The 24,963-nt window shown below is 43.0% G+C and overlaps 2 protein-coding genes across 3 annotated transcripts in view; both read right to left on the bottom strand.

Annotated features, from left to right (window-relative positions):
• Positions 1-7,904, bottom strand: part of CD101 (CD101 molecule) — a 36,412-nt gene extending 28,508 nt beyond the window's left edge. For both annotated transcript variants that reach the window (XM_050748021.1, XM_050748011.1), the window contains exon 1: positions 7,794-7,904. In XM_050748021.1, the coding sequence (XP_050603978.1) occupies positions 7,794-7,881 (88 nt within the window). In that variant the 5' untranslated portion in view covers positions 7,882-7,904. The remainder of the gene's footprint in view (positions 1-7,793) is intronic.
• A 10,576-nt stretch (positions 7,905-18,480) lies between these two features.
• The window catches only part of PTGFRN (prostaglandin F2 receptor inhibitor), a 79,110-nt gene continuing 72,627 nt past the window's right edge, over positions 18,481-24,963 (bottom strand). The window contains exons 8-9 of the mRNA XM_050748101.1: positions 24,168-24,473; positions 18,481-22,025 (exon numbers count right to left, since the gene is read on the bottom strand). Of these exons, the coding sequence (XP_050604058.1) occupies positions 21,859-22,025; positions 24,168-24,473 (473 nt within the window). The 3' untranslated portion in view covers positions 18,481-21,858. The remainder of the gene's footprint in view (positions 22,026-24,167; positions 24,474-24,963) is intronic.

The raw sequence follows: 24,963 nt of genomic DNA, 5'->3' as shown, positions 1-24,963 counted from the left end.
GCTCTGCCCTTGGTGCCATGATTTTTCTAGCTGGTTGGTTGAACTATTTGTAGCTCCTAGCCAGGTCTGTTGCAAGACTAGCCAAAATTAGCATCTGAAGAGGCAGCAGCACTTCCTTTCTATTCTGTGGAGGGTTTTTTGGTTTTGTTTTGTCATTTCTTAAAGAAACGCTTTTACTGAAAAGCCTCCTAATAGATGGCTGTAAAATCCAGCAGGTTCTGGGATTAGAATTTATTTTAGCTTTGTTCTTACCAAAAGTTTTCCGTTGGGACTACTAGGAAATGTTTTCTATTAGAACAAATCTCAAGTATTAGGTCTAAAGGAAAAGACATAATTAAATGGTAACATTTCATTTGACAAGTTTTTTAAATCAATCATTTTTTAGAAATCAAAAAGCGTATCTTTACTTACTATGATTGATATTAAAGGCTAGTTCATTTTGTGTTGCAGAAAGGACAAAGACATGCCACAAGGGTGGCCAGTTCTTTCACTAGGGGCCCAGGGTACAGTAAAAGGGAAGACGGATTGGAAGACATCGGAAGGGCCAGACAGGGAGAGATTGCTGGCTTTATGGAGTTAACTGAACAGAGTTCATAAGGAGACAAGGAAGAAGCAGAGCCTCTGCTGCATTTTGTGACTCTCCAGGGACAAAGAGTAAGGAGAGTAGAGTGGAAAAAACAAGTGAGGGAAAGGAAAAAGGACATTACAGAGAACACAAAAAGACTGAGTATAGGAATCTGGGATGAAATGAAACTAGTTCTAAGGGATAGAAGGGAACTACAACAAAGGGCAAAAGGGAAGAAAAGGTAAGTGGTCACCTGAGGCAGTCAGGTGCATATATCTCATACATGTATGCTCAATCTAAAATTGGGAAACCAACCAACACTCAACCAACTAGTCAGCCAACCACACACATTTCTAGTAATAATATTTTTTTTCTTTTTTTTTTTTTGAGACAGTCTTGCTCTGTCACCCAGGCTAGAGTGTTGTGGTACAATCTTGGCTCACTGCAACCTCTATCTCCCAGGTTCAAGTGATTCTCCTGCCTCAGCCTCCTGAGTAGCTGGGATTACAGGCATGGACCACAATGACTGGATAAGTTTTGTATTTTTGTAGAGACAGGGTTTCACCATGTTGGCCAGGCTGGTCTCGAACTCCTGACCTCAAGTGATCTGCCTGCCTCAGCCTCCTAAAGTGCTGGGATTCCAGGTGTGAGCCACTGCACCCAGCCTCTATAATAATTTAGAATACACTAATTTATTCATAAGTTCAAATTAATGTGACATATTTATATCATGCTCTTTTTGTAATAAGAAGCCAGGAATAGAAGTTAGACCACCTTGGGAAAATGTAAATTATAACTTACCAACCAGTTATACTACAGTGGCAGTTTAAAACACTTTTCAGCAATGCCATCTTAGAGAAATGTGTGCACCAAGCTATGTGTGAAAGAATATGCACAGCTACACTGCTCATTAAAACCCCAAACAAGATACAACCCATATGTCCATCAACAGTACACTGGATAAACTGTGGTACAGTCATAAAGTGGAATGTTATAGAAATAAAAATCAACAATTACAACTATTTGCAATAACATGAGTGACTACGTTCAATGAAAGATACAAAAACACTTCTGAACCCTTGTGACTCTATACAGAATAATCCTACTGTTTATAAAGTTTAAAAACAGGTAAAACCACACTATAGTGTTTAGTGATGCATACATAAGGGGTAAAATCATCAGCAAAAAACTAGGAAATGACCAGGCGAGGTGGTTTATGCCTGTAATCCCAGCACTTTGGGAGGCCAAGGTGGGCAGATCACTTGAGGCCAGGAGTTTAAGACTAGCCTGGCCAACATGGTGAAACCCTGTCTCTATTAAAAATACAATATTAGCCAGGCATGGTGGCAGGTGCCTGTAATTCCAGCTATTACAGAAGCTGAGGAAAGAGAATCACTTGAACCTGGGAGGCAGAGGTTGGAGTGAGCCAAGATTGCATCACTGCACTCCAGCCTGGGCAACTCTATCTCAAAAAAAAAAAAAGCAAACTAGGAAGCGGTTATCATGAAAGTCAGGAAAGTGATTGTGTCGGGGGAGCGTCTGTGATTTGATGGGGCACACTGCGGGCTGGGTGGCTGCTTCTAGGTCTTGGTGATATTCTGTTTCTTGACCTGGGTAGATATTATATAGATTTTACTTTTTACTTATTTGTTAAACCGAAAATGTATGTTTTATTAATATTTTCTTATGTTGTATTTCACAATAAAAATATTTTTTAATGTGGCTTTTGAGGTACCATGAACCTACTTATATCAAGGCATGTTTCTACAAACGATGTTATTTTTGGTGGCTAGGCAACACTGCTCCAACATTTCCCATCACTTTTCAGCAAGATGGGTACCACATTTGAAAATTTTTATTGTGAAAACACATACTTCTTTTTCTGCTGCTTTATTTGCCAATTCAATAAATATTTATTCAACCACTTATAGTATTTCTCATGCTTGACGGACTAAGATATGAAGATGAATTTAGGCTAGATTCTGTTCTGGATTTTATAATCCAGTCAAGTGGACAGCAGTCATCTCTCTATGGAAAACATATAATAAAAGTGCTTCAAAAATTTTGAAGAAAGGAGGGACTACATTTTGAGGGGAGGGAAGCAGGTTTATGGAGATGGCATAAGAGATGGCATTAGAAATGGATTTTGGAGAATTGGGAAGATTATGACAAGGTAAATGGGGAGACAGGGCATTTTAGGTAAAAGAGATTTCATGGCAAGACTCTGTGAGTAGGAATCAAAAGACATATTCAAAAATAAGGAGTAATCAACTGGATGGTGGGGGCGCTGCATGAAGATTAATAGAGAGAGGTAAAACTGGAGAGCAATTTTGGGTCCAGAGCAGAAAAGACTTGACTATCACATTTAAAAGTCTGGACTTGATTCATTAGGCAATGGGGAATCCACTGAAAGTATTTGAAAGGTCTTAGGAAAATGAACCTGACAGTTGGTGTGTAGGATGATGGAAGTTAGAAATAGGTATCAGGTAATTATAGGAGCTCAGGGCAGAGGTGACAAAAGCAATAGGGATAAAAATAAAGGTACTATAACCTAGCTACTGTGGAAACAAAATCTGTAGAGTTTTCAGTGTTTTGGATGCTTGGGAGTAGTAGGCGAGATGAGAGATAGGAAGAAATCAAAGATCGTAAGTTTGATAAGGCTGACTGGGAGAATATTGATATTCTGAATAGAAATACAGATACCAGGCAGAGTTACTATTGTGTGTATAATGGTGAGTGAAAATATAATGCATTTAATTTTAGAAATACTAAATTTGAAGACCGTGGAATAGACAGGAAGGATATTCAGCAAACATTTTGAAATAATATTTAAATATATATTTATATTTACATATAAATTATAAATATTTTCAAAGGGTTAAGGTCTATTTAACCCTTTGAAAATATTTATAATCGAATCCTTTCAAAAACCATTTGACATTCCCATATTTAGTTGTGCAAAAACTCCTAGAATTTGAGCCAGACTTGAACATATTAATAGATCTGCAAATGCCAAATCCATGGCTGTCTCCATTGTTTCTTGTTGGCTCCTGTAAATGTCTGTTTGTAACTAGGGAGAGTTCTGAGCTGTTAGACGTCGATTAGGCCAGTTATATACAAGTGTTGGGAAGTGTTGGGGAACAGAAGGAAGAGGGCTAAGGAGAGATTACTACGGAATCTCTTTAGGGGATGGGACGAGGAACAATACCTACAGAGGGAAGAGTTAGATGGAAGGCAACTAGGACACAGCGGCTTGGAAACCAAGGGAAGAAGAACATTCTAAGAGGAAAGGGCTTGTCAGCACTGCCAAAGGCTGCCAAGAGGTTGGGGACTCTGAAGGCAGAGGACAGTCTTGTTAGCTCGATGAGGAGGATGTCCATGAAGATCTTTGTCAAAGGGATTTCAATAGAGTGGAAGCAGCAGTTTTCAGGGTAAGAAGTAACTGCAGAAAGTGTAACCTACCTCCAGGAGTTTCATGGAGAGGGAAAAATGAAGACCAGGATGGCAGCTAGAGAGAGTAGCTAGGTGAGGAGCGGTAGGAAGGGGTGGGATGGAGAATGGGTGAAGCCAGCAAGGCGGATGAATGAAGTAATGTCTTAGTAGAGGGATGACGGGGAGGGAGCTGTGTTATAGTATCAATGTCTGTGTCTTCCTAAAACTCATATGCAGAAACCAAATTCCCAAGGTGAAGGTATTACGAGGTGAGGCATTTAGGAAGCGGTTAGGTCATGAGGGCTCTGCTGTCATGAATGGGATTAGTGCCCTTATAAAAGAGTCCAGGAAGCTCGCTAGCCCCTTCTGCAACGTGAGGACACAGTTAGAAGGCGCTGTGAGGAACAGACCCTCACTGACACCAAACTGCCAGTGCCTTGATCTTAGACTTCCCAGCCTCCAGAACTAAATTTCTGTTGTTTATAAGCCTCCCAGTTTATGGTACTTTTGCTACAACACCCCAAACAGTCTAAGACATACTACTTTCTCAGAAAACTGAAAGAAATAGTATGGAGACTTCAAAGGTATTTTTCAGGTGGAAGGCATGACTGGCAGAGATCAACTCAAATGGCTATGCACTGGGGCATAAGCTTAGGGATCTTATTATAAATATATTCTCTCTTGAGTTTTTTCAAGTACGTATCATCCACCCTCCGAAAAACACCTGTGAGGACTGCCCTCTTGCTTTCTCTTTCAATGGGCAGAGAGTTAGCCACTTTTGAATAACAGCTCATATTCTTGTAGGCTGATGAGTACAAAGCTTGGCACTGACATACTGACATTGCAATCATGCTTTCAAAACACTAAAAATTCCTCGATGGTATTGACTTTCTTTAAAAATATCACTTGAATTGTCAAATTTACCATTGCAGTATTATTTGAATGAAAACAATTAGGTTGAACCTTATAAAACGGCCCATACTTGACCATTTTTGATACCAAAAAAAGAGCAGTTTCAAATAACGCTACCTTATACAAAACCTACCTCAGGAATAGCCAACATAACAAGCAGCTTCCTTCTCTTTACACATTCAAAAACCCTATATGCTTGGAGGCTGAGACAGCTTCCATCCATACTAAGTGGAATCTGTTTTATTTTTCATGAATGCAATCTCAGTAAGACAGACAATAGCCCTTCCCCCAAACCCTGCCACGTTAATGGCCATTATTTGTAGGGCAGCTAGTTAGGGTGGGGGAAATAGGCAGACAAAGCTAACTGCTAACTCCGAGAACTCATTTACCCATGACATTAATCTCATATGGCACCACTTTCTATCAGGATTGTTCAGTCCTTATATTTATTGAAAAAAAATTGGGACAAAGTATACATTTGCTAACCAATGTAATTGATCAATTGATCATTATTTAAATAATTTCTTTCATTTCCCCTCTATATTTGTAATGACAAACAGCAGACTTCCAAAGCTTTTTCAAGTAACTTCCTGATTTATGTATTCTTCACATAGAAACTGTGCTTCTACACAAAATTAGTGCTTGGGATGAGTCAGAATTTAGAAGAAGTAAATCTATAACCCAGTTTAGGTAATTGTTTAAATGGGTTAAGGAAAAGCTTCCAGCTTCCCCTTTTTGAGCCTTGATTACTACTTTCCTTCCCCCAGGCCTTCTAGCCTGCTTACCAAAAAAAGAGACAGAATTTGCAATTCTATGAATTATTGCACAATGTAAACCCAGTTTCCTCCTATATATGTAGCAAACATAAGAGTTCAAATACACAAAGCACATACACTTGAGAATCACACTCAGATAACTTAACCAAAAAACAGAAACACACCAGCCCCCAAAGGATCCCACCAGTGCACCTATCCATCAACACCCGCCAAGTCAGTCTGGCAGGCATCCATCACCCAGCAAGCGGTCCTGGCAACTTCTCCTGCAGGCCCTAGGACTGACTCTTACCTCACACTATCATATGTACCTAGAGACAAGAGCACAATTAACTCAATCAATGTTTATGAAGCAACGTCTTTGTGCTGAATGCTGTATTCTTTTCTTTTAATTCTTCAACCATAGTCCTGGTCACACCAAATACAGCTTGGTTTACTTCCCCAATCATCCCAGCCATTCGGGTCCCTGCACTAGCTCCATCCAGTCTCTCTAAAGCAAGAAGTTTTTTTTTGCTTTTGTTTTTGTTTTTTTAAGATGGAATCTCACTCTGTCACCCAGGCTGGAGTGCAGTGGCTCAGTCTCGGCTCACTGCAACCTCCACCTCCCAGGTTCAAGTGATTCTCCCACCTCAGCCTCCCAAGTAGCTAGGGCCACAGGTGTGCGCCACCATGCCCAGCTATAAAGCAAGAGTTCTTAACTGGGTCCACATGTAGGATTAAAGGGTCCATAAACCAGGCTGAAAAATAATCTTACACCTTTATTTTCATTTTTACCTCTAATGGAAATTTAGTATTTTCTTCAGTTACGAACGTAGACAACCACAGATATCTTCATATCACATTACAACTACTTAAGATATATTGAAATGTTATTTATACTCATCATTACTTTGAAGTTTGGTGGTTAACAGACCTACCTGTAGATCTTATTATGTAATCCATAAATAAGAAGCAAATAAATTATTGCATTACAACGTATTTAAAATATTTTGATACCTGTATTTCAATGTGATTGATTTCCTCTATAATTCTATGCACTTTATTTCATGCATTTTACACATTATTCTGAGATGGGGTCTATTCTCTTTACCAGATGTTAATGAAAACTGTAGCATTAAAAAGTACCTGCTATCTGGTTTGAAACTATTCCATTACCTGCTCAACTCATCTGATTCTCCCTTCTACCTCCAAATTTTCTCTTCTTCCATCCTATTCTAACACACATAAATGCCCGTAGATCAGGCAAGCCCCTCTGCATGGCCCTCAGCAGAGCCAAGTGAATCTTCCTGCCCATTTCTCAGTCTCTCAGTAGTCAATTTCCACTTCCACTCACAGATGAAATCTAGAACCTTCTTTTAGCATAGTCTAAAACTACTAAGTACTTTCATAACCTTTCTTTCCATCCAGTCATATCTGCAAGGCATATTTATTCCATCAAGCCTTAATATCAGACAAACCTTAAAGTCTCCTCTCAGTTTGAGACACAAAGCTTTTCTTTTTTTTTTTCTTTGAGACAGGGTCTCGCTCTTGCCCAGGCTGGAGTGCAGTGGCCTGATCTCAGCTCACTGCAACCTCCGCCCTCTGAGTTCAAGCGATTCTCTTGCCTCAGTCTCCTGAGTGGCTGGGATTACAGGCGCCTGCCACTGCGCCTGGCTAATTTTTGTGCTTTTAGTAGAGACGGGGTTTCATCATCTTGGCCAGGCTGGTCTTGGAACTCCTGACCTCGTGATCCACCCAAAGTGCTGGGATTACAGGCGTGAACCACTGCGCCCAGCCTGACACAAGGCTTTTTTATTGTCTCTTGGGATGATCAGCCCAGGAAGATGAGTAAAGACAGGGCCAAGCAAAACTGATAGATCTGGCAACACACACAAATGTACAAAACAATGGAATCACGTGCATGGGACTCAACCAAGCATTGCACCTCCCTGGAACTCAAGGATGTCTAGGTAAGCCAAGAACTGTCATCAATAAGTCAAAAATCATTGCTAACATCAGAAATATATGGCATAATTGTTCCTGCAGAGACCAAATTGTCCTGTTCCATCACCCAGCACCCTGAGTTGACTACCTCCTGTGACAAGAGAAACATAAAGGATTATGAAACTTACTCAGAAAGAGAAAGAAAGATGCCACATATGAGAAGCCTGCCATTGAGGCCAGCACAGTCCTTTCCCGTCCCAGCAGTGTCACTAACATTCAGAGGTTGAGTGACAAATGCTGTGCTCTCACTGCAAAGTAAAGAGGAAGCAATAGTGTGGTTTTCAGCCCACTGAGAAACAGAGATGGCTTGCGAAAAGCAAAACTGGTTACATTATACAGCTCTTTACTAATCACTCAAATTTGGGAGTAAAAAAGTTATCTTCGTGGTTAAGTAAACAGATACAGATAAAACTAAGAAAAGATAGGCCTCAACCTGGCTCAGTATGTGTCATTTAGTAATGATGAGAGAATTCAGGTAAACTGAATACATTAAAAAGCCATGAGAAATGTTGTCTTCTTGGCCTTTCCTTCTCCTCCGCTCTTGGGAGAGGAAACGACTGAGAAATGGGAGAGGGCCCCTGGAAAACATGAACGTGGGGTGACACGAGGTGGTGCTGAAGGTTACAGGCTCTAGAGTCAGGCTGCCTGGGTTTGCATGCAGATTCTAGTTTTAGTAGCTGTGTAATCTTAGAAAACTTAATTAACCTTTCCTAACCCTCATTGCTAAAATGAGGATACTAATAGTATGTACCCCATAAGATTACTGTGAATGCCAAATGAGCTAATTTATTTAAAGCACTTAGAACAATATCTGGTACATAGTAAGTGCTCAATGAATATTAGCTACCATCATGAGACATTTAAGTTTATCTTCATCTGCCCTACGAAGCTGCCTTTGCAAAAATCATAACAGTGAGAAAGTTATGACAGTGAAAGGGATCCGACCTAACCAACTCCATCTTGCTTCTAACCTCCAAGCTGCCCTTGTTCATTCCTGGTTGTAGGCCGAACTAACTTTGGGAGGAATGTAGCTTACAGTTAAATCTTGAAACAAAGAGGGTAACAGCCCTTTCTGGAAACAAACCCCCTTCTTGCCTGGGGAGCAGACTTCCTTAGTAAGACTAACAAATTAGCCACAAGATTAGAAATTATGATTTAGGAGTCATGCAGCCAGAGGCCACGCAATTCCAACCTCCTCAGTTGTTCCTAAACATCACTATTGCAAAACCTAAATTGGTGCTCAAGGTATTTTTCAGACCCTGCATTCTGATGCACCAGCTGGCACCATCCAGGTTGGTGATCTGGCTCCAACAGCTCTTTGATCCCACTCAGGGATGGAAGACTGCAAGAAGAACCCCCTTCGATCCCCTGTGATTTCCTCTCCTACCTGACCAATCAGCACTCCCCACTCCCTGGCCTGACAAATTATCCTTAATAACTCCAGTCTCTGAATTTTCGGGGAGACTGATTTGAGTAATAAAACTGTGGTTTCCCATTTAGCTGGTTCTGTGTGAATTAAACTCTTTCTCTACTGCAATTCTCCTGTCTTGATAAATCTGTTCTATCTGGGCAGCAGGCAGGGAGAACCCAATGGGCAGTTACACTAATGGGCAGTTACTCAGATGCGAACCCAGGTACCAAGGATGGCAGAGGAGTGTCTAAATTCAACAGTTGGTCCTGAACCTAGGCTAATTTAATACTACACTAGTGCTAGAGTTCTCAGGAAGCTTCCACTTAAATCAGATAATCACAACGCAATGTGTCAACAATCAGTGGAACACTGATTGTTGCAGGGGGTGGGGAAAATTGGTGGGCAGGAGGGAAGGTCAGGATGGATTGGGCTGGGCCAGGTGAGTCAGTGAGTTATCTAGAGAGGCAGGGGACAAGGTACAGTTGGGAAGTAACCGTGTAGTATGAATAGTACACACAGGCTGTACTATCCTATTGGAATAAAGTTTGAGGCTGTTGTGAAAGAAGGATCTACACAGGTAGGATGGGCATATCTTAGTGGGCTTTGCGTGCCAAGCCTAAGAGGTTGGTTTTTATTAATACCTTGAAGAAGAGGGAAGCTATAAAGATTTTTAGTGGGAGTATAGCCTGGTTGGATTTTCCTTTTAAGTTGAATTCCGTATGTGTGCATTGCTAACAGGTTGAAAGGTGAAGAAGGGAGATGAGGCTAGAAGCAAGAAGGTCAGTTACAAGGTTTTTGTAGTTGTCTCTATGAGCAATAATAAGGGGCTGAAGTAGGGCATTTAAAAGAAAGACAGAGGCAGGATAGATAAAATAATCAAATAATTACTGAGTACTCCTTGTGCAGTAAGTACCCTACCATGTGCTGGACATCCATACATAATTAAGCTACAGCCTTTGATCTCCAGGAGCTGCTGCTTGTGCCATGTGGCATGGTGGAGGTGAGCAGGTAAGAACTTGACTGTCACATAGGGATATCAGGAAAGGAAAAGGGCATATCTAATCTGGAGAGAATGAATGGGGGGTCAGTAAAATCTTCAGGGGAAAGGTGGCATTTTAAAGTAAAATTTATTTTCCTAGTGAGAATTATAGTAGAACAGGGTACATTCTACAAATTCAGATCTGGAAGCATCTAACATTATCTATCTATCTATCTATCTATCTATCTATCTATCTATCTATCTTCTATCTATCTATCCATCCATCCCTCCATTCACTCATCCATTCTTCTGGTTTTATTCATTAGCAATGATAAGTAACAATTAGCCCCCCAGTGATGGTCAACTTACAAATATTAAAGTCTTAAGTGAAAGGCCCTGTACTTCCCTTTTCAAGATACTATACAAGGCTTGGGAGATAAAAGAGATGTAAGAGGGCCCTGCCCTCCAGGAACTTGGGATCTAGTTTAATAAACAGCTGAGATTAAAACAAACAAACAAACAAACAAAAACAGCAGCCATATATGGCAAACATGGGTCTGGTATCCAATCTATGGCTCAGGCAAGAAATAACCTGAATTAATAGGCTGAAAAGGCAGGGAACAGTCGCAGGAAGTCCATCAGAAAAGGCTGGTTTTAAAGTCATGTCCTTGGAGATCTGGTATGATGCAAATAGGCAGGGAGGAGAAGGAAGGACATTTCAGTGTGGACAAATACAACGTACAGAGGCAGAAGCAGAGGCAGGGATGTGCAGGTTGTATTTAGGGAACAATAAAAGGGCAGTCTGCCTAGGATGGAGATTTCAAACAAACTCTCCAGGCTGCTAACTATAAAATCAGTGAGGTTCAAATTACAGGAATTTATTCACCATTTCAGTTGCAGAAGTTGGGGGTCACCCCCAGGCACCAACGCTTTCAGCAAATGTGTGTGAATGGAGTAGTTACTGCTGTGTAACAATCAGAAAACTCTGATGGCTTGCAACAGCAAACATTTATTTCTGTTAACAAGCCTATGGGTCAGCTGGGTGGCTCTGTCAATGGGGCTATGTCCTGCTGACAGGAGCTGGATGGTCTAGGATGGCCTTGGCTTGGATGACTCAGTTCTCTTCCACATGTCTCTCACACCTCTCTGGCAGGCTGGACTGGCACATTTTCATGGTAATGTCAGGGGTCCAAAAGAACTAGTGGAAATACAACAGCATTTTTTAAAGCTTCTATTTACATCGTGACCACTAACACCCCATGGGCCAAAGCAAGCCACATGACCAACTCCAAAGGCAAGAGATGGGTTAATATATACTCTGCCTCTTTATGGAGGGGAACTGCAAAGTGATAGAGCAAAGGGAGAGATTAACACAAAAAAACTGAGGCCATCAGTGCAATCAATCCACCATGTGCACTGAAAAGAGAATTATTTCAGAAATAAGCATTGACCACAGAGACAATCATTGCCAATAATAGAGAGTATCCTGTATCCATAGAATATATATAACCCAGTAAATGCTATGCAATTTCTCATTCCTGGCTGTTGCCAAAATATTTTTTTCTCTTTCCATTTTAGTGGCTTCATTTCTGCCAGAATTTAACATTGACAGGGTGATGTTGCCTCTTTTCTGGGGGGAAAAAGAAGCTTTCTGTTGTCAAGAAAAAAAAAAAAAAGAAGAAGAAAAGGAAAAAATAGAGCCAGCAAGAGAGACAGTTATTCTTTTACCTGGGGAATTGTTGCATTGCAATTGTATCATTTGAAAGGAATGTAAAAATGAAGTTCCTGATTCAGATGGAGGGAGAGAGTGAGTACTAGACAGGCTCTGTGCAAGGCACATTACATATACAGTCTTATAGAATACCTCTTATCACTATGTGGTAGGTATTATTAATCCCATTTTACAAATGAGAAAACAGACTCAGAGTATATCAGTATCATGGCTAGAAAATGATGGGATTCTAAGGGTGCCTTTTCACTTTTGGTTCAGAGCTCTGTCTAACAAACCTTCTAGCTAGCTACTCATGATTTACAGGAGGCAGAGTGCACGATAGTGAATGGCTGGAGGAGGGGGAAAGAATCCTAAGGGGTCAGCAGGAGGCTGGTCATTATTTTACCCCTTTCCCCACTTGAGCTCTTTGAATTCAGGTCACATTGATTACTGTTCCACAGGGCCTGGACTTGGCCACGTGAGGGAGGCCCTGCAGTTGAGCCTCCCCTCTGCAATGTGTATAACACCAAGCAGTCACACTACAAGAAGGGACCACAGTGATCTCAGTCAACTCCCTCATATAACAAAAGAAGAGACTGAGGCCTGGCATAGGCCCAGCTGTGACTTGGCCCCAGTGATGGAGGATGAAGCCCAGGTCCCAACTCCCCAAGCTTCTTGCTCTTCCTTCCCACTGGCCCGGCTTCACCAGGAGCTGATGAGTTAATCAGTGCTGAAGAGGTTTTCAAGGTGGATGACGACTCTTCCTACCTGTGAGGAAAGCATGAACTAGGTTTCTATGGAGGAGGCAAAGAAGCATGGGGTGCAAAACAGGGCGAGTTTAGCTTCCTGGCAAAAGAGGAGAAACAGATGGGATCCTAGGCCATCTCCTGTTTTCTAAGTGAACACTTCTTTGGGAAGGGCTATTCCTTAAATTTCCTATGGTCAGTTGACAAAAAGCTATGATTAAAAAAAAGTTTAGGGGAGGGGATCAGAATAGGCCTTAGAGACAGGCAGAAAGGAGGAGAGGAGACAGGAAGTTCCCTTTACCTAGACCCCAGATCCCTCCTACCCCCTTGGGGTCAGACACCCATCCATTGCTTACTCAGCCCATAAAGAAGCTCAAGTGTCTCCTCTTCTACTAAATAGTCAATTTTTACTCTAGTTCCAAATCACCTCCTTTTCCCTCCCCTCTTCAAACTTCTGACCAGGTTTCCTAATTCTGACCGCCACTTTAGCCCACTGAAATCTGGGCATGGATTCACACAGACTTCCTGGGTCACAACGGTGAACACTGCTCACTTGCCCTGGTCTTTCTGTGGCATCAGGTGTGGCTGGCCATTGGCAAACTTGCTTGCAATTCTTTCCTTCCTCCTCTGACACCACTCTCTCCAGGATTTTCCCTTACCCCTTTGGAAGTTCTTTCTCAGTCTGCTTCTCACTGGTTTCTCTTCTCCAGGCCACCTGACATTATAATCTTCTCCAAGGTTCTGTCTTCAGCCCTTCTTTCCTCACCCTGCTGCATCTCATTCCCCATCTCTATATTGACAATCTCAAATAGATCTCCAACCCCAAGTTCTCCCGTAAGCTCCAGACCATCTAGCTGGTATTGAGTATCTCCACTTGAAGGTTACTCAGGAAACTCAAACTTGAGTCTAAAGCTGAAATCACTGTTTTCTCTGTCTTCACTGGTATTGTCCATCATGGTTGAATGCACCAGTATCGACCCAGACCCATGGCTGGCCTCCATGCATCACATTCAGTTAAGAAATCCTATCAGTTCTCCTTAAAATCTTTTATGAATTAATTCTACCACTTGCCATAACAATTGAGAGCCTTGAGCTTTCATCTGGACTAAGGCAGCACCTCTGGTCTTCCAGCTTTGTCTCTCACTGCTACTTTGCTGACAGAGTGATCTAAAATACAAACATAGCCATTCACTTTCCAAATTTTTCTTTCAGTGGCTCCAAAAGATCTCTAGAGGATCAGGTCCAAACTTCTTGACATGATCTCTGTGAGCTGAACCTGGGGAACACTCTCACCACCCTGTCCTTTAACTTTCAACCTTCAGGAATACAGAATCACTTATATTCTCCGAATGTACCTTACCGTTGTTTCTTTCTTTAACTTTGCAAATGCTATCCCCTTTGCTTAGCATCTTGTCCCATTCCTACCTGGTAAATGCCTATTCATTTAAAAATTTTAAAATTTGGGTTTGCATCTCCTAAGTGAAAACTTTCTTAACATTTTGGATAGAAATCCAAAGAAAGGTTTGTGCTATGTCAGTGAATTTCTGTAAGTTTACTTACTATATAGTAATAAAATGAATTATTTATACACCTCCCTATCTTTTAAGACCACGAATTTCATAAAGGAAGGGGCTAGTTCTTACTCATCTTTCTATCTGTGCAACAAATATTTAACAAATGCCTGGCATATTCAGGCAGTGAGGCTGGTGTAACGATTTAGCACATGCATAGACTGTGGAGTCAAAAAGATTTGGGTTCAAATCTTGAGCAAATCACTTGACTTCTTTACGTCTCAGTTTCCTCATTTATAAAAATGGGAACAATCACAGTAGAAACTTTCTTATCTGACACAATTTGGGCTGTTAGTTGATCAATCAAGAGAACATGTCAGGTAAACATGGGAATCATAAAAAGGCTTCCATGGATCTTAGACATTTTATTTCCACCTCAACATATACATGCACATTCGTTCGCCAATCTTTTGACACAGGCCCAAGCCTTTCTGTTGAATATGGGTCTGCTGCCTGGAGTCTCTGGCCACTTTCTTGCAAAAACCAAACCTATAATGTCTTCTCTACAAATTTCAGGTTCGATTTCTTTCAAATGGAGTAAGAACTTCAGCATCTGTGAAGCCAGTGGAGTACAGAATCCTCCCATGTTTCTGTTATCCTCCCCACCCTGCTCAATCTTTTAGTTATTTTGCTCATACCAAAATTGATAGCATTTTTTTTTTAAAAAAGCAATTTGCTTTTATTGAGTTTTTTTCAGAGAATTCATGTTTTTATTGATACTTCTTACTTTTTAAAATTGTGGTAAAAAGCATAACATTAAACTTACCATCTTACCCTTTTAAATGTACAGTTTAGTAAAGTATATTCACATTGTTGGGCAATAGATCTCCCTAACTTTTTCATCTTGCAACACTATACCCACTATACACTAATTTCCCTTCCCCCCAGCTCTTGGCAACCTTACCTTTCTATCTTCTGTGATACTTTATATGAGTGGAATCATACATATTTGTCCTTGTGACTGGTTTATTTCACTTATGTCCTCAAGGTTCATCCACGTTGTAATGTATGACAGAATTTCCTTGTTTAAGGCTGCATGATATTCCATTGTAAGTAAATACCACATTTTCTTTATTCATCTGTTGCCATCAACAAGAGGTTGGTTACCTCTACCTTTTGGCTACTGAGAATACTGTTGTGATGAATATGGGTTTGCAGATACCTCTTTGAGATACTGCTTTGAATTCTTTTGGATATATACCCAGAAATGCAACTGCTGGATCATTTGGTAATTCTGTTTAGTTTTGTGAGGAACCTCCATGCTATTCTCCTTTGCAGTGGCACCATCTTACATCTCCACCAATAGAGCACAAGAGTTCTAATTTCTCCACATTCTCAGTAACACGTTATTTCCTATTCTTTTGACAGTGGTTACCCTAATGCACATCAGTTGATATCTCATTGTAGTTTTGATCAGCGCTTCTCCTATGACTAGCGATGCTGACCATCTTTTCATGTTTGCTTTCCATTCGTGTATCTTCTTTGGAGAGTTGTTTATTCAAGTCCTTTGCCCATTTTGTTTTAAATTTTTACATGTTTGTGAGGAACAGGTGGTGTTTGGTTACACGACTAGTTCTCTAGTGATGATTTCTGAGGTTTTGGTGTACTCATCACCTGAGCAGTGTACACTGTACCCAATGTGCAGTCTTTTATCCCTTATCCCCCTCCTACCCTTTCCTCTGAGTCCCCAAAGTCCATTGTATCATTCTTATGCCTTTGTGTCCTCGTAGCTTAGCTCCCACTTATGAGTGAGAACATACGATGTTTGGTTTTCCATTCCTGAGTCACTTCACTCAGAATAATGGTCTCCAATTCCATCCATGTTGCTGTAAATGCCATTATTTCATTCCTTTTTATGCTTTGCCCATTTTAAAATCAGGTTTTTATTGTACAACAAAGTTACTTACATATTCTGGATATTAGCCCCTTATCAGATATATGATTTTTAAATATTTTCTTCCATTTTGTAGGTTGTCTTTTCACTCTGTTTGTTTTTTTCCTTTGACATGCAGAAATTATGTTTGTGTAGTCCCATTTGTCTATTGTTTTTTTATTTTGTTGCTTGAGCTTTTGGTGTCACACCCAAGATATTATTGCCAAATCCAAAGTATTATAGCTTTCCTCCTATGTTTTCTTCTAGGAGTTTATAGTTTTAAGTCTTATGTTTAGGTCTTTAATTCATTTTGAGTTGATTTCTGGAGATGGTATAAGGTAAGGGTCCAGCTTCATTCTTTTGTATGTGGACATCCAGTTTTACCAACAGCACTTTTGAACAGCCCGTTGGCATTCATATTTCACTGGTTTACATACTATTCAACAAACTTATTATAATCATAGTAACCAGTACTGTTGGCACAAGTAGGTTGGAGAATGCACAGAACAGGGTGGACTCAGGTGAGCATCACTTCTCTGGGTGGAGCTGAGCCACCCAGGTGTCTACAAGACTCAGTAGTCTACAAGCCCTAAGCAATGAGTGTATGCATTAATTACCTCTTTTTATTTTGTGTTTATTGATGTTTTAACATCTGGGGTCTTGCTAATCCTGGAGAGACTGCCCCTTCCAGGGCTAGCCAATTCTTAGAGCTAGTTAAGGACTCTCCTGAGAGAAGCCTTTCATATGCAAACCAACCAATCCAGAGCCTACACTCCACAACCTCCTCCACTGAGTTTTTGCACTAAGGACCACTACTCCCTTTCCCTAATCACCCAGGATTGGGTACCAGACAACTAGGGACAACCCCTGTGTCCTAGAGCTTGCTGGAATTATTCAACCTAGCCAATCCTAAGCCTGCCTACTCTGCCTCACCTATTCCTTCCTGCAAAAACCCACAATAAAGCTCCATGCCCATGTTTCCCCTGTGCCTTGACCCTGGTGCTTCCCTGTGTGGCCTCCCATGGTGTGGTATGTCCCTCCTCTTGGGCTCTATGAATATAACAAACTGCCTTTTCTATGGTAATTGTCTCCTGATCTGTTGGCCCTGCCATACCTAAATAATACTAAAACTTTTATTTTAAAAGTGTGTCATGCACACTGGTCTACGGGTTACAGGAAATGAGTGGTATTATTTGAATGATCCAGTTTTGTGAAGAACAGGCCAGAGTGCTTCTGCTGTAAACCCCTTTGGGTCACTTAAGATTGCAATCACATCTATGAGGTACTTGTGTTAGTGCATGGCACATTGTAAGAGTCCAATTCACAATTTGGTACTGAAGTCACAGCAGTGAATGGTTCCTATCCTCCCATCATTTTCAGACTATCAGACCATCTGTCAAGGGACCTTCATTTTGCCTAAAGAGGGAGAAGATGACCCCTGGGTCCTGAAAGAGAAGTGCAAGTTAGGAGGAAAGAAGGCTGGATAGAAAGAAGTTTCTAGGCAAGCAGACACTATGTGCCAAGGCCTACAGACAAGTCGGCAGCAGCTGTGCTTAGCACAATGCCTGGGCACACAATAAGTATGCAAGTAAGTTTCTGTTTTGTTTTTAATTTAGTTTAATGTTATTAATTTAAATTTGAAATTTAAATTAAATGTTAGGCAGGAATGGGTTCACAACTAGGTAGAGGATTGCTAACGACCAGCTCTGACTGTGTCACCACTGTGACATGAGTGGAACCCTCCCGGTTCGCTAAGAAGCATGCAATGATGGCTCATTTCCTAGAGCAGAGCATTAACTGTGCATTTACAAAGTGCAAGTACCTTCTACAGGCCTGGAAGAGTGCCAGTCATTGGGTAATGTTAGTGACTGGGACACGAACCCAGCCCTTGAATAACTCCACAACATGAAGTTGGTCCCTGGACAGGACACAAAAGACAGAGAGAACACAAATGAGGCCAACAGGAGAGTGAATGGCGGAGGCCAGCCAAGGGCATGCAGCTGTTCCAGGGTCCCACAGGGAGTTGGGTTCTCGGTATTCACTCCTGCCCAGGCCTGCTGCCGCCAGCGGCCTAGGGAAGAGGATTGTTTTTCTATTACAGGGGTTGCTACCTTCTGGACTGATTTGGCCCCAGACTGCATCATGAGTCAGAAAAACCACTCTGTTCCAGTCACGACATCGTCACAGAACTTTGGTGTTTCCTCAACGGCAAAGAGGAACAATATCTAACTTCTCTCTTTCCTGAGAGGACTCCTGTAAGGTCATGGGAATTCCCTGAAAGAGCAGAAGGCCTTCTGTAAACAACAGGATCCTAGCCCTCACCTTTCCACCTGGTGGGAACTTCAACACTGATCCCATCAAATCCGTTTCTTCTCTTATCATCAGTGAAAATCTGCAGTGCTTTTGCAGGATTCAAAGAGATCAGAAGGTGCTAAAGTTCCTGCTGGAATCCAGTCACAATCCCTCATGCTGAAGATATGAAAGGATAACAGAGGCCAATATCAAGCTCCTCACACAACTTCAATTTAAATTAAACTTCCTTTAATGAAATAAAAAACAAATGGTGCATTGCATAATATTTGTGGTCACAGTATAAAACAATACAATTAGTTCATATAACATTGGATATGGACAAAAATACACAAGATCCTTTCTTTGTCTACGGAAAATTCTGCAGATCCTTATGTGCCACACTTAAAAAGAAAGTCAACGTTTTTTCTTCTAGGGATCTGCACACGTATTTATCACTGAGAATTTGGTCAAACAGTGGAGGAGAACTTACCCAAATCCCAGTTCCCTTCTTCCTCTGTTGTCATCGGTGAAGCTAAAAAAAAGTTTTCTGAAAGTAGCAAGTTGTGTAGTATTGCTTATTATTCCTGCCAAAAAGGCTCAGTCTTTGGCTCACAGATGTCAGTGACAAAATCATGGCTGCAGGCAGTCTGCAAAGCAAGAAGCAAGGGCCACCGGGGAAACAGACGAAGGTCTGGGCAGGAGGGGCCTCCTCTACCAAGATCTCAGGGAGCCCCTCAGATGGTGGGGGTGAGGTGGGGAAAGACACTCAAATACATACATTTTTAAATTAAAATTTAGCCCAGTTGGTGAGTCAGAGTTCTACTGTCCCATGAAAAATCTGAAAAGTTGTTAAAAAGTTGATTTGCATTTTTCTTTTTTTTCAAAGTGAAAGGTGTATGTAAACATCATAAAGTAAACAAAGTACAGGAATTTCGAGGCTTCTATCTGAACATAGCTTAGGCTCTTTCTGGGGCTATTTTTATGATTAGGAAAAAAAAAACCCAAACTTTTATAAAGTTCCTTTTTGTTAAGAAGTGCAATTCCACCCGTGAGACGCGGCTGGGTCCCTCTTTCATTCACACCAGTGCTGCTGGTAGGAACCTCTTCTAGAAGAGCACTTGTCGCAGGGGTTGGGGGGGGAGCCCTATTTGGTACAACAAAAGAGTGCATCTCACCACATTAAAAATACACATTCCTGGCAAATTTATATCCCTAGAAGGAACTAGGTCCTTGATACAATGCCCTGGGATTTCTTGCCCCTTCCTCCCAGCCCCCAGGTGACATGAAGCTTGGGTAGCCCAATGGACACGGGGCAGGTGGGTGGAGGTCAATGCCTTAACAACTCCAGCCCTGAACTGCAGCATCAGTATGAAAGGAAAAGGTACAGTGTGTAAGCACCTGTCACATTTACCACCATCGAGTGTCTGCTGTGACTCAGTCCATGGTTTTACACACACCCGGTCATGTCCAAAGCTAAGCACCCTTTCTTCCTACTAAGAAGGGCCTGTGCCAATAAAATCCTGAATCTCCCTTTAATAGATGCAAGGGCTGAAAGGGCACTGGCTGTTACTAATACAGCACCTGTTTATATATTTGTTCTCTCTTTAATTCTCACCTGTACAATCACCTACAAGCTGCCTCTTCTGAAATAGCAGTTAGGATATAACATGCAGAAAATACCCAAATCTAGTGCCAACAAGGCCTCACCCTCTTCCTCTAGTCACTCAGGCCCTGGTGGGGTATACCTGTTGCCCGTCTTCCCACCACAAGCCCGGGCCAAGGAAAGGCTACTGTCAATGCAGAATCTAATGTTTCTATCCCGTGCAGGGTCCCCTTGGCGGGGGAAAACTCAATGGGAATCTGCCTCCAGGGCGACTGGGCATTGGGAAGCAGGGGGAAAAGGTGAGCCAGGAGGAGCGCAGCTCCCGGCCCACGGTGACAAAGAGCTGCACATGAATGGCCATCATTTTGTATTAGTTTATTGCTCAAAACAAATGAATCTTTTTTTCCCCTTTGGAAGAGAGAGCAGTGTTAGATCCTTCAGAGCCAGGATGAAAGCAGAGGATTGCAATTAGGGCATGAGTCACCAGCAAGCCTCAGAAAACTCCACTGGGATGCTTCCGAAAGGCCAGTGCTGTACGGGGGCGAGACGCTTCAGGGAGCAGGAGGCTCCAAGGGGAGAGCTTTTAAAGCAGCAGCAGAAGCCTGGGATGTGGAAGATCTCTTTCTGTCTACTCTCCTATTCCTGATGGGAGCAGTCGGGCAAAGCAGACCGCTCTTGACTCTGCTCTATAGGCCGTTCACATGACAGCAAATTGCTAGGTTTCCTTCGTGTCCCTATTAGGAAAGCAAACATACCACAAAGTATACCCTTTCTCACTAACCCCCTGCAGTGGACCTTCAAAAGACCTGATGGACTGAAAAGGTCATAGAAAATACATGGTGCTTCTAGGTAATTTCTGATTCCTTGAAGTCAGTCAGTCTCACAAGTAGCAATATGCCTTCAGGTTAAGGAGCCCAAGCAGCGTGTGAAGGACATGGCGTATCTGTGGGTCCCCCTGCAAGTCTCTTGGTGACCAAGGCCTTTGCCTCCCACAATGGGCAAGACAGAGGAGTAGTGGTGGCTTCTTTAGTCTAATTTGCACCTGGCACCACTCTGACCCTCCCGGCTCCAGCTACATAAAAAATAACTTCGCGGGATCCCTCTTCTGCTCTTCCTGGGGTCCCCTGAGGCACAGTGGCCTCACAACTACTGGAGCAGGTGTCTGTTCCTTTCCTTATCCCCAATCTCCCCTTCCTTGCAGCCCCCTTCTTACTGCCCTGGACAGAGGTGGCTGTGTATTTTTCTTCATATTCATTCTTAAGGCTAAGGTGGCAAGATAAGGTGCTCAGTGGAGAGCCAAATTCTAGATTCCAGGGCCGCCATTTCAGCGCTCTCACAGAAAACAAATACAAAAGAAATGGACAAGGGGCAGAGAAGCAAAAAAAAAAAAAAAAAAAAAAAAAGCATTTGGGCTCGATAAGAAGTTATATACTCCAAGTTTGGATTTCAAATGTAGTCTAAACCCCTGAAAATAGGGGGTGGGGTAGGGTCGTAAAAGCCACAAATTAGCCTTCAGCACAGGTCTGTGTTGTCTGTCAGCCCGGTAGAGGGTGGCGCTCAGCAGCCCTCTGAGCACAAGCCTCCAACGCAGAAGCTGGCTCTCAGGCGGGCAGGCACATTCTCACTGAAGATAAAGAACTCTGCATGCCATCACCCCTTCCTCACCACAACCCCGCGAAACAAAAGCTATAAACACACACAAGTCAGAGGATCTATAAACCAGTGGGAGAAAAATAATTAGATGAAGGTTAACCATTAAAAAGCTGCAGTTGGGAAAACACACACTCGATTGTTACATCAGAAAGTGCCGTGGGAAGAAGAGCCGTGTGCTGGTAAACATGTCCGCGCTCAGAACTTGACATGCAGAAAAGAGAGAGCGCCAAGTCCCACCTGAGATTAGAGAGGACTGGTTTTTAGTGTAACACACTTTGTTTTAAAATCTCACTGTCCTCTTCTTGCCCCAATCGCTCCTAGAACGTCCCTCTGTCACTCCCCTCCCGGGCCAGCCTAGTCCATCTCCATCGACATGAGCCTGCGGCGCTCGCGCCGTGTCTCCTGAACCTCCTTCTTACAACACCAGTGGGAGCTGCAGTACCCGATGAGACAGGACAGGAGTCCGATGACCGTGGACAGACCGACGCCGATCAGCAAGGGATACTTGAAGGCGTTCAGCACTGGGAGGGAGAGATCAAAGGGGAAGCCGGTCAGTGCTGCGAGGGAGGCTGCTTTGGGGGCACCCTCACCTCCCTTCCCCACTGGAGCAGGATCTCCCCTAGAGATAAGGTCTCATTCCTCCTGCATCTAGCACCTAGCACACGACTGAAGACAGGAGAAGCTCAGCCTTATCTGTCACAAAAATGAGCAAATGTCTTCCCACCCAGCTCTGTGGGGAGAATAAAAACCATAAAGAAGATTTCACTCGATGCCTTTGAATGTCAACTTGCTTTTTAGGGTTTTGGCAAAAGATTGATTTTTAAAAGTCAGTATAAGGGCATCGCACATTCAGCAGCAGATGCATCCTTAAAAAAACTGCATAAATCAATCCTATGCATCAAATAACTGAAGTGTACTAAGGGAGCTATTTTAAGTAACACTATAGTAAATTATCTAGCAAAGTGAATAATTACTCCCTTGTTTGTTAAATCTGGGTTTTTATACGGAGTTACTTCAAGCAAGGAATTCCTAAGATACAAAATATGGTACAGATGACTTAAGTGTCAGAAATGCACAAACACCATTTAGATTCCACCCTTGAAATCCCACCTTCCCTTCCCATAAGTACCCATGCTCCTTGGGTGGATGCTGCCACTGGGCCAGGTGCCTTATGTTTGCTAAGGTTTAATTTTCAAAATAGCCCCATAAGACTATTAGCTCATTTTGCGGAGAAAATGGATCAGAAAGGCTAAGTAGTCTGTGGAAGAGCAAGGGCTCTAATTTCCATCTGACCAATCACTAGGTTTCTACTCAAAAGCTTTCTATTCATCCTTGGAGGCCCCTGGACTTTAATTCTCTTTATGGAGTTATTTCAACTAACATGTACTTTCTGAAATTTTCCACAAAGGAGACATGTTTGTTGTAAACCAAGGAACAACTGTCCCCATTCTGGGATGCTCAGGGAACAAAGCTCTGACTGTCTAGTTAGGTCGACCCTGGTGTTTGTTGTGGTCCAGTGAGGCTGGGAGCTCATCCTCCCATCTTGGGGCTCTGTGAAGTACCCGCTCTGTGCCAGTGACTGCGGGAGGAGTCTCTCTCTCTTTTTTTTTTTTTTTTTTTTGATGCGGAGTATTGCACTGTCGCCTGGGCTGGAGTGCAATGGTGCGATCTCGGCTCACTGCAACTTCCGCCTCCTGGGTTCAAGCAATTCTCCTGCTTCAGCCTCCTGAGTAGCTGGGATTACAGGCACCCACCACCACACCAAGGCTAATTTTTTTTTTTTTGTATTTTTAGTAGAGATGGGGTTTCACTATGTGGGCCAGGCTGGTCTCAAACTCCTGACCTCATGATCTTGCCCGCCTCAGCCTCCCAGAGTACCGGGGTGACAGGCGTGAGCCACTGCGCCCAGCCTTGAGCCTCTCTTCTTTAAGAAGCAAAACCAGTGGTAGTGAGAGTAGCAGATCCCTAAGCTACAGCTCCCCTATCGACCTGAACCCTCTCTCTCAAGGCTGCTCTCTGCCTGTGCCTGGCAGAATCCGTGCCAACCCTTGGACACAATAAAGCGAGTTTCTATAAATGTATAGAAGAGGCAACGCCTTGAAAATTTTTCTTTTTTTTTTTTTTTTTTTTTTTTTGAGACGGAGTCTCGCTCTGTCACCCGGGCTGGAGTGCTGTGGCCGGATCTCAGCTCACTGCAAGCTCCGCCTCCCGGGTTCACGCCATTCTCCTGCCTCAGCCTCCTGAGTAGCTGGGACTACAGGCGCCTGCCACCTCACCCGGCTAGTTTTTTGTATTTTTTAGTAGAGACAGGGTTTCACCGTGTTAGCCAGGATGGTCTCGATCTCCTGACCTCGTGATCCGCCCGTCTCGGCCTCCCAAAGTGCTGGGATTACAGGCTTGAGCCACCGCGCCCGGCGAAAATTTTTCTAGTAAGTCTTGAAAGTCATTTCTCAATGGTGCCACCAGCACATAATAGCAGAGCTGGGGAAACAGCAAGGGCTGCTGGGGCTCCTTCTGGGTGCAGACTCAGGCCAGGTCTAGAAAGAAAGCAGGACGTGCTACGGCACATTCCTCAAACTGTGGCCACCTGGGTTCTGTCAGCTACAGCCTGGCACAGAAAGAAGACATTCCCAAACACTGAGAAATTTGGGTGACATTCTTACCATCCATTTTCACAGTTATAAAAACAGGCTTGGAGTGGATCTCTGCCTCCTTCTGCCAGGAACCTGTTGGTGACTTCACCCATGGAGTCACGGAACAGTAGTAGTTGCCAAAGTCCTGGTCCTCGGAGCCATGCACTTGCAGCAAGAATTCCAGCACACTCACGCGCTCCAGGCTGAGGTCGCTCTTCCAGTCCCTCCGGGAGGTGGTCACGATGCCCTTCCGATCCAGGGAAGACAGGAGCACAGGAGCCTTGTCCAGGCCAAAGGAGTGCACCGCAAACCAGGACACATCAAAGGCCATGTCATCTGTGGATTACCAAGCCAAAACCCTGGGGTCAGTGCAATGGGCAGAAGTCACACGTATGGCCACCATCCATGTATGCGGCCCTTACTCCGTACGGCAAGCACAGCACTACATGCCTTCGGTCTCACTGAATCCTCACAGCAGCCCTATGAGGAAGGCACTATCATACTTTTATTCTGTCATTATTGCCAGGCTATATACCTGCTCAAGGTCATGTAGCCAGCAGGTAGCAGAGTATGCAGCTTAACCCAGGGAGTACAGCTCCAGAGCCCAGCTTCTTAACCACTGCACTGCTGCCACCCAGACTCAGGGGCCACAGGAAGAAGAGTCAGGGTCAAAAACTCTCCCACAGAGAACACTGATCTGAAAACTGGTATGCGGGGACACTGCAGGCTCTGTCTCCCAAAGAAAGCCAGCTCCTTTGACATTTCAGGCAGAAGAACCCAAGACTGGAAGGACACTAAAGTCATATGGAACAAAATGTACATAAAA

The sequence above is a fragment of the Macaca thibetana genome, chromosome 1 (genome assembly GCF_024542745.1).
Source record: "Macaca thibetana thibetana isolate TM-01 chromosome 1, ASM2454274v1, whole genome shotgun sequence".
NCBI classification, from domain to species: Eukaryota; Metazoa; Chordata; class Mammalia; order Primates; family Cercopithecidae; genus Macaca; species Macaca thibetana.
Note: the sequence above shows the minus strand (reverse complement) of the source record. Positions and strands in the feature narration are given on the sequence as shown.